The sequence below is a fragment of the Crocodylus porosus genome, unplaced genomic scaffold, assembly GCF_001723895.1.
Source record: "Crocodylus porosus isolate Cpor-Errol unplaced genomic scaffold, CroPor_comp1, whole genome shotgun sequence".
NCBI lineage: Eukaryota > Metazoa > Chordata > Crocodylia > Crocodylidae > Crocodylus > Crocodylus porosus.
The window spans coordinates 18,985,099-18,995,048 of NW_017728913.1; the positions used below are offsets into that span (position 1 = coordinate 18,985,099).

Here is a 9,950-nt window from a genome sequence, read left to right on the forward strand (position 1 = left end):
TTGAGTTACAGTTTTCGTTTTATTGTTTGTATTCCCCATTAATGAGCTGTTGACCAGCCCTGGGACTAGGTCTTCGGACTGAACCTTGTGGGCCAACAGACCCCTTCGTTGTTTACTGTTATAACTGTAACTGAAGACATCGCTGCCTACGCCTGAAGCGTAAGTCAAATAAATCCATCTTAATTTCAATCCACTCTGGGTCTGTATCTCCTGACTCTACACCAATAATCCCACCTGTCCATATCTGATTGCCACCCCGGCCCACCGTGACCTTGGGGCCCGATTCATTCTGTTCGGTTTTCCCCGACAACTTCCAATAACTAGGTTCCGTACCTGGAAAACTGTAACACATTTTTAATGTTTTCCATATACAGAATCTAATTATTTACTTGAGTATAAGACAATGCCCTGATATGGTATTACTGTCCACTACTTGTCCCTCATCCCAACTAGTTAAGTTGCCAAAGAAGGAAATTAAGATGGTCTGTAAAGTTTTCTTCTTATTGGTCCATGGTGGATACTAATGATCAACTCCTTCTCCACAAATGGACTGCTCTGCATCATCAGGCCACAGAACAATTTGTAAAATCATAGTGTAGAACAAGAGGACTATATGAATATTATACATTCTTAATCATTCAGAATACTTAAATGGAACTATGAACACATGTACTATTTACCACATTTTCTCCTGCTCATCCAGTACATAATTTTTTATAGATTAAATTGTTTGTACATGTGACAGATCTTTTTCCCATACCAGGATTTAGTCAAATGGTATTTTAATGGAGGAATTATATCTTCTGCTTAGTAAGGGATCTTTTTATTACCTCTGCCTACTTAGTCACCTTACTTAGAAACCCTCAGAATCACAGGGTGAGGGAAGCAAGAATCAAAGGATGGGAAAGTGGGGGGCAAAGGAGAAAAGATTTTTGGGTCCCCGTCACCCCTAGAAACAAAAAATATATTTTAACAGGCATTAATTTTGCAAGTTAATCAACACTCATATGTTGAAATAAATAATTTGAAAAATTTGTATGCAGGCTTTTAGTTATATACCTCCAGCTAATTCTACCATTGTAATATATGGCATCACAGGAAATTATTGATAATCTGATTACTTAGAAGCTGAGCCCTTATTACCTGTCAGTAGTATAAAGTTTTACTTGTTTCAGCAGCATTTTTAGCATTTAATCAGCAAATCTAACAGTTTAAAAGCAGTGCCAAAGGCTATGCTAAAACACAAAAAGGAAGTTTACAAGAAGTTGAATTTTGGGCATACAAGTAGGGAGGAGTACAAGAATATGGCTTGGGCACTGCAGGGATGAAATCAGGAAGGCCAAAGCACAATTGGTGTTAAAGCAAGCAAGGGATCTGGATGTGAAGAGTAACAAGAAGGGTTTCTATGGGTATGTCAGCAACAAGAGGAAGAACAGGGAAAGTGAATGAATGGATGCCTTACTGAATGGAGAAGGAAACCTAGTGACAAATGATGCAGAAAAGGCTGAAGTATTCAATGCCTTTTTCATCTGTCTTCATAGGCGGTTATCTCCCAGACTACTGCAGCTGGCGGCACAGTTTGGGGAGGAGGTGAGCAGCAGACAGTGGTGAAAGAGTAGGTTAGGGACTATTTAGAAAAGCTGAACACGAACAACCTCACACACAATGCACCCGAGGGTGCTGAGGGAGTTGGTAAATGTAACTGCAGAAACTGGCCATTATCTTTGAAAACTCATGGTGACCAGGAGAGGTCCCAGACAATTAGAAAAGGGCAAATATAGCATCCATCATTAAGAAAGGAAAAGAGGAGGATCCTGGGAATTACAGACCTGTCAGCTTCATCTCAGTCCCTGGAAAAAAATCTTGGAGCAGGTCTACAATGAATCCATTTCTAAACGCTCGGGGAAGAAAGTGATTAGGAACAATCAGCACAGATTCACCAAGGGCAAGTCACGCCTGACTGCCTTCTATGATTCTCTGTGGATGCAGGGAGAACAGTAGATGTGATATATCTCAACTTCAGCAAGGCTTTTGAAATGGTCTCCCACAACATTCTTGCAAGGAAGCTAAGAAAGTTTGGGTTGGATAAATGGACTACATTTAAGTTGATGGACAGTCCAGCTCAAAGGGTAGGAATCAATGGTTTCATGTCTAGTTGGTAGTTGGGATCAAGCGTAGTGCACCAGGGGTTGGTTTTGTTCCATATCTTTATCAATGACCTGAAAGATGAGATGGAGTACACCCTCCTCAAGATGTCAGCAAGCTGGGTGAGGGAGTGAAAGTGAGTCTTCCCCTCTATTTAGCACTGGTGAGGTCACATCTGGAATACTATGTCTAATTTGGCACCTACCCCCTTCCACTAGAGAAAGGATGTGGACAAACTGGAGAGAGCCCAACAGAGGGCAAAAAAAAATGGTTGGGGAACTGGGGGACATGACTTCTGAGGAGACACCAAGGGAACTGGGTTTATTTAATCTGGAGAAGAGAAGACTGAAGGGAGATTTAATAGCAGCCTTCAACTACCTGAAAAGTGGATCAAAAGAGGATGAAGCTAGATTGTTCTCAGTGGTGTCAGAAAATAGAACAAGGAGCAAGTTACAACAACAGAAGTTTAGGTTAGATAATAGGAAAAACTGACTCACTAGGAGAGTAACGAAACAGTGGAACAGGCTACCAAGAAAAGCTGTGGAATTGCCATCCTTGGAACTTTTTAAGACCTGGCTAGAAAAAGCCTTGGCTGGGATGATCTGATTGGTGGCAGCTATGCTTTGAGCAGGGATGGACTGAATGAGTTCCAGCAGTCCCTTCCAATCCTAAATTTCTCCGATTCTATGAAACTTTGTAGCAATTATATTTAAAAAAGTTGTTCTTGATTTGCCAACCCTAAATAATGTTAGAAACTGTAAATTTAATAAGAGGTAAACAAATGTGGGCCAATAAACCACTGCCCAGAAAGAACATGAGCAATCTAGATTATTACAGAGACACAAAAATAGGTCCAGCATGTTGTATGGCCTAGGGCAGTGGTTCTCAACCTTTTGCACCTTATGTCCCACCTAACATTGATCCCAAAAACCCTAGTCCCACCATAATAAGCGACAAGCGGGGGGTGGGGGGAGGGAGGAAATCCCCCAACAGCCAGTTGACAAACTCCTGCTTCCCTCCCCAGGGCCTCTACCACCCGGCAGACACAACCCAGCGTGGCTGCAGACAGCAGATATCTCGCTGCTGCGAGCTGTACCCCTCTCCCCCGGCAACATGCCCCCTGTGCCTGCCACCACTTTAAAGGACACAGCCCCACACTGCTACCCTCACTGCAGCCTCGTGTGCAGGAGGAGCTTCACCGGGTCAGTGCGGGGTGAGCAGCAACAAGAAGACCCCTGAAAAGATCTCTGCCAGCCTGCAGGGAGCTGAACTCATTGCCAGCAGACTTGTTACAAAGGAGCTTCTCTCCCAGAGGCTTCACCAAGGTACTACTGTAATTATTTTTGAAACTTCAGGTCCCACCTAGATGACCTTCGCGTCCCACCAGTGGGACACATTCCACCAGTTGAGAAACATTGGCCTAGGGGGCCTGTGGCTTGCCCTGGTGCAACCCACAGACATCCCCTGTTCAGCCCCTGACCACGCAGAAGTTGAATAACCCTGATGTACAAGATGAGCTAAGCATAATACAAAGATAGGACAAGAAACTTGGTTCTGATTTTCATTGTTTTTCTGTATTGCTGTCTACTGATTTATTTCATTATTACTCATGTTGACTCATGTTTACATATATTCAGGAGAGACCAAGGCAATACACAGCACCATATTAAATGAAAGCAATAGCATCAGCTGAACTACCATACTCACTCATACCCAAGGATGTTTCAGACTAGTATCCCATCTATGCAAGATGCCAGTACTAAAATATTTTAGAGGAAAACAAAAAAAAAAAACCAAACTCCACAGAGTAGGCATATTCCACTAATGTCCATTAAAGACATTATCCTCATTGTCTTAACCTGGGAACAAAACCTCCATGCTTCATACTTTCTGGGGCAGGTTTTTTTGCATTAACTGCTGTAACTCGGTATATTCTTATTATTCAAAACATCCATCCATACCATTTCCAAATCTTGTGAACTCCTAGACTCACTGACATCATGTGGCGAGTTCTACACTCCAACGATGCCTTATTTGAAGATTTCACTCTCAGCCTTGAATTTCCCAGTCTACTTTCTGCACATTTATTTCCTTCTTTAAATGTATTTGTCTCCTAATTTACCTCTTTAGGAAAACAACTCAAGAGTTCTACAGACTTCTGCTCATTTCTTTTACCCTTCCATGAGCTTCCTGCCCTTAAATTGTGCGGTATCTTTTTTCCAGTAAGGAGGCTGCCACTGTACAACAGTACCCTCATCCAAGATCTCACGATGTATGCATGGCATTACAAATATAAATAAAGGAAAATAAGAATATTCATCCTAAATGGTTTGATTAGTCCATCCATCAAATTATCAGAAATAAATACTTTATTTTTAATTAGAATCTAGTTTTTAACTTTAAGTAACATTTATAGTAATAAATAATGAATACACACTATTTATAAGAATAGAACTAAGGACCTTCAGGCAAACCAAGTTGTTAATCCACTGAACTCAGAATGACACAGTAATTTGCAAACACAAAAACAAAGATCAAATTCTTTAAAAAGCCATGTTGTTCACAACAAAATTCATATTAACAAATTCAAGAAAAGTCAGTATTCAGTATACTCTCTGAACCTCTTTGAACACTTGAGAAGACATTTGAGTTTATCAGATCTTTAATCCCCACAATTCAGCAAGCATTTAAAAATAGTTTGCCAACCTAAAAAATAAAGATTGGAGTTCCCCAGTTCTCACACTTGCAGAGAATTAAATGAAAGAATATTCAACTCTACATATTAGCACTATGCTAACAATGAAGAAAATATTAAATAAATGTGTCTAAACTAGTGATATTATTTCAGAGCTTCCTCCCCAAACATGATGTATCATCAACCCTTTTATGTCTCTGCTAGGGAAACCATAGCTGTACTGATCACTTTAGCTTGAAATGATTTTACAAAAAATATGTTTAAGTTTTATTATATTAAGGAAGCGTAAGAAAAAGGCTGGAAAATGGCCAATTTGTATACTTACTTCAACAGGTAATTCATCTTTTATTTCAACACTGCTTGGCTTGTTATCCTTCCCATTCTTCTGACTGTCATCATCAGATATGATTAGAGGGCATGAAGAAGAGGACAATACAGAAGATGAACTTTCTGAATCTGTGTCACTGCATAAGACAAAGACAAGAGAGTTATAAACATGTATAACAAAATTCCCTTACCACAGTTAGAAGGATATATTAAAATTACCTGTTAATTCTCAGAAAAGTGAGAGTATAGACCAGTGATTCTTAATGAAGATGCTGCAGCACTACAGTGCCTTGAGATCCTTTCAAGGGTTAGCAGTTCTCTATGCAAACAAGATAAACCCAGAGATTTCAAATAGGAATCCATAGGGTTAAAGATGTTCTGATCCAGTCTGAGTTTTTTTGAGTACTTTGCAACAGAAAACCTGCTCAATTATTTTTCCCCAGTCAAAAAAAAAAAACCACCCCAAAAAAACAGTGAAAAACCAAGGACTAACATTTTCAGAGAACTGCCTCAAGTCTAACAAGAGGTACCTCAAATCCAAAAAAAAGGCTGAGAACCGCTGAGGCAGATGGATGCAACAACTCTATCGGTATCTGAGGACACTACTGTACGCTTATACAATACATCTGTTACATCATGTACCAATCAATGCAAGCAAAACCACTTGCACAGCAAAATTTTTAACTCTACTTCTTCAGGGTCAAAGTAAGGATGAGTTAGTTCACATGCTTCACTACAGGATCTCACAGGCATAACAATTCCAGCCTAGCAGCTGATGCGCACTGCTGAACAGCCCTTTTTTCACATGGCTAAAACATACGTTGGTCCATAGGGCTGTGCAACGCTTTGGTCCCCAATTTGATTTTGCGGACATTTGGCCCGATTCGGTGGCCAAATCAAATCAAAGGACCCTTTAATCTCTCCAAATTGATTTGGAACCCTCCAAATCAATTTGGAGAGATTCAGAAAGATTAGGAGATTTGGACATACAGACAACTTTAAATGCTTTTTCTACATACCTCTAGGTAGCAGGGGCTCGTGAGTGCTGGGGCACATGGAGCATCCCACAGAAGGGCAAGGGGGTCCCCAGCGCACTTGGCAACAGACCTGGAAGTGGACAAGAAGCACTTCCGGTCCACTTCCGGGTCCACCGGAGAGCGCACCCTCCCAGCACGGCAACTGGTGCCTCCTGGGTCAGGGGGGCACCCGGGGTCCCCCCACAGCCAATCACTGATCCAGGGAGGTGCAAGGGGCCCCTCCAGCATGCTCCCGGGCAGACCCACAAGTGTACTGGAAGTACTTCTGGTCCACTTCTGGGTTCACCACTGAGCACATGGAGGGCCCCCTGCACTCCTATAGGACACTCCATGCATCCCAGCATCGCAGTGATCCAAATCAGAATCGAATAGGGCCCCCTTTGCACACCCCTATTGGTCCATACTAGCGGTTCTCAACCCATTTTAGCCTCAAGGCACCCCTTGCTGACTCGCTAGTTAGATTTAGATTTCATAGATTTCTAGGGTTGGAAGGGACCTTGTAGATCATCAAGTCCGACACCCTGCCCAAGGCAGGAAAGAGCACTGGGGTTAAGTAACCCCAGCTAGGTGCTTGTCTAATTTCTTCTTGAACACCTCCAAGGTAGAGGAAAGTACCACCTCCCTTGGAAGCCTATTCCATAGATCACAGCTCTGAAGCAGGGCAGCTTTAGACTTTTTTTTTTTTTTTTTTTTTTTTACATGTCAACTCAGCTTCTTGGGTATTAAAGCAGCTCTGGTGAGGTGGACAACTTGGAAAGGCTGCACCAGGTCAGAAGGGTTCTGACACTACAGATTCCTATTGGAAAGCCCTGGGTTTACCTGCTGAATCACATCTAGGGTTTTGCACACTTATCCGTGCTAATGCTGGCTGCATCCTGCATCCCCCTTGAAAAGATCTCCCAACAGCCCAGGCTGGCCTATCTCCTAAAACTAGCCTAGCCGCAGTTTTGGAGGAAAAAAAAATCCTGTTTCTGCCATGCTGAATCCATTGGTTTGTAAACAGATAAAAAAAAGAAATAAACTGGATTTATCACCATTTCCTTTGAATAGCTACCTGGAGAGACTACAACCTCTGCACTTGGTAACAACAAAGAACGGGCATTTCTGCAAGCATGGGAATCGCAGAACTGTTCTTTGTACTTCATGCAGTGAAATCACTGCCATGTGGCAGGTGACAGGCACAGGAGATGCCTGTGGAAACAAACAGCTGCACCAGTACTGCAAAGAAGCTTCAGAAGTAAATGGAGAATCCACTCCAGTATTGTCAACTATACGATAATTATCCTATTTGTGCAATAAATGTCAACCCTCGTACACTGTATGACCAATAAAAGTAAAAGTGTACATAATGTATGATAGTTTTTGAGGCAGCTAATTGATACAGCATCTGCAAAACCTAAGTTGCTCTCAGAGAGTCTTAACCGGCTTCTGGCCTTTTTGGTTTTTTGGGTTTTTTTGTTTTGTTTTAATATTTTGTGTTCCTGATCAAATCAGCCAAATCAGTTCCAATTCATATTAAGTGAATCATTCCAAAAAACCATACTGACTGAGCAAGCAGAACTCAATCTTTCTAAGCACCATGTATGGTGCTTCAACCAGTAAGCATCCTTCCTCCCAGGCTCTCACCCTGCCACTTCAGATACATGGAGGAAGTCTTGGGGGATGCCCCCCACACTTGATCTTAGCCAATCATAAGGATGCATTACTGCTGGGGTTTTTTTGTCTGTTCATTTTTTTAATTACATGTTTTCATATCCCAAGTCAAATCAGCCAATTCAATTCCAGATCTGTGAGTCAGTCAAGAACCACTGACTGGCCCTACTACTGGTAAACATCTTCCACTCCTGCCTGGGGCTTCAGATATTTCCAAATCCTTTGGCGGGCATCCTATGTGCAGGCCCAAGCATGGAGGCTCGGGGTTCAGATGCCGCTGAGTTTTGCCTGCCCTCAGCTGTACAGCAAGCAAGGGAGGAATCTCCTATTTCCATAAAGTTGGTATATAACCAAGATCTTCCCACCAGAAGTAAAAGTGGGAGGCATCACCTCAGCCACAGCACTACCCCCACCAGACCAGTGGCTTTCCGCTGCCAGTAGGAAAACAGTGCAGTTGCTGTCAGCACTTCCTTGTCACTGCTTGCCTCAAAATAAAGAAACACTTCAACTTTGATGACTTGGTTCTCACTCCCTGGGGACTTACAGTGATCAATATAAAGTAAATAAGATGTATCCCATTGCTTTCCCGCTTTCTGCATGATTACTGCATGCTTTACTGAAAGTTTATTTTCGGTGCACAAAAGTTTTCCAGCAAATAGATACTGTTGCGCTTTTAAAATGATCATGTCATGTTTAAGACCTGGCAAAGCTGGCCCGCTCCTAGGCCAGGCTGGACTTGAGAGGCTCCCCAGACACGAGGCGCCGGGCCGCCGGTCAGACCCCAGGGGCGGTCTTGCAAGGGAGGGATCCAAGCCCCCCCGGACGCCGCACCCCGTGACAGCGGCTCAAAGCCCCGCGCCCGAGGAGGGTGCTAGGCGCCGTCCTACGCACCTGTCTGAGTCCGGGTCCGAGTCCGAGGAGTCCGAGTCCAAGGAGGAGTCGGAGGTGAAGCAGGGCTGGCCGCTGTCCCCAGCCGGGGCCTCGGCGCCTGTGCACGGCGGGGCTTGGCCCGGCTGCGCGGTGGGCTCGGGGTCGGGCCCCGGGCCCGGCGGCGGCGCGTGGTCAAACGTCAGCGTCTCGAGCTGAATGGCCACCTCCATGAGGCAGCAGCAACACCCGCACCACGCGGAACCAAGCCCCGCCCCTTCACTCCGCTGCTTCCGGTTTCCTCGGAACCACCCCGCCAGCGCCTAGTGCGCATGCGCTCTCCACTATTCCATGTCTCACTTCGCAGTGGAGCTGGTCGGCTTTTGTATGACCGGCACACGCATGTGCGTACAAAACACTGCCAGCCATTCCATGCACCCCGTAGTGCACCTGGCCGGCTTTTGCTTATGCGTCCCCTCTCAGTCCACCCCGCTCAGCTACTGCGTGGTCTGGGCATGCGCACAAAGCACTCAGCCATTCAATGCCTCCCCAGCCGTGCGCCTGGCCGACTTCGTTGTGTGGTATGCGCATGTGCGAGGAAAGGCTATGAGAGCTAGACAGTGTTGAAGAGGTGGCTTCAGGCAGGCTGTTGGTGCTGCGTAGGTCTTGCTGGGACGTGTGGCCCTGGGGGCTGGGCGGGGAGTATAGATAGAAACAGTGGTTTGTCTGCAGAAGTGTGGAGTCCTCTCTGCCCTTAGGGGTGCGGGGGCATCATCTCCCCCCCATAGGTTCAGAGTAGGATGCCTCTCGGAGGCCCCCACTCTTCCACCCGCAGAGAGCCTGACGTTAAGAAAAACATTGCACTTGCTGTTAACGTACTGGGAAAACGTGGGCTATGCAGTTTCCACTGGTGGATCTTACTGCTTGTCAGACTGGAAGCATCCCTGCACAGACTGGCGGCCCCCCTCCGAAAATGCCACTCGTAATTTTAATTTTAATTCCACCCGGGAGAGCACACAAAGAAACAACAAACTCTCCCTGTGCCTGAAGAAGGGTATTTGTACCCGAAAGCTTGCAAAGAACACTTCCAAGGGAAGTGGTGCAGGCTCCTACCCCGGGGAGTTTTTAAGAGGAGGTTAGATGAACACCTTGCTGGGGTCGTTTGACCCCAGTACTCTTTCCTGCCATGGCAGGGGGTCAGACTAGATGATCTACTCAGGTCCCTT

General features: G+C 44.7%; 1 protein-coding gene across 2 annotated transcripts in view; it reads right to left on the reverse strand.

Moving 5' to 3' along the window:
• NAF1 (nuclear assembly factor 1 ribonucleoprotein) overlaps positions 1 to 9,008 on the reverse strand; it is a 60,860-nt gene extending 51,852 nt beyond the window's left edge. The window contains exons 1-2 of one of the 2 annotated variants that reach the window (XM_019534565.1): positions 8,764 to 9,008; positions 5,166 to 5,307 (exon numbers count right to left, since the gene is read on the reverse strand). In XM_019534565.1, the coding sequence (XP_019390110.1) occupies positions 5,166 to 5,307; positions 8,764 to 8,957 (336 nt within the window). In that variant the 5' untranslated portion in view covers positions 8,958 to 9,008. The remainder of the gene's footprint in view (positions 1 to 5,165; positions 5,308 to 8,763) is intronic. The other variant, XM_019534564.1, reaches the window with a different exon arrangement.
• Positions 9,009 to 9,950: the final 942 nt, after the last annotated feature.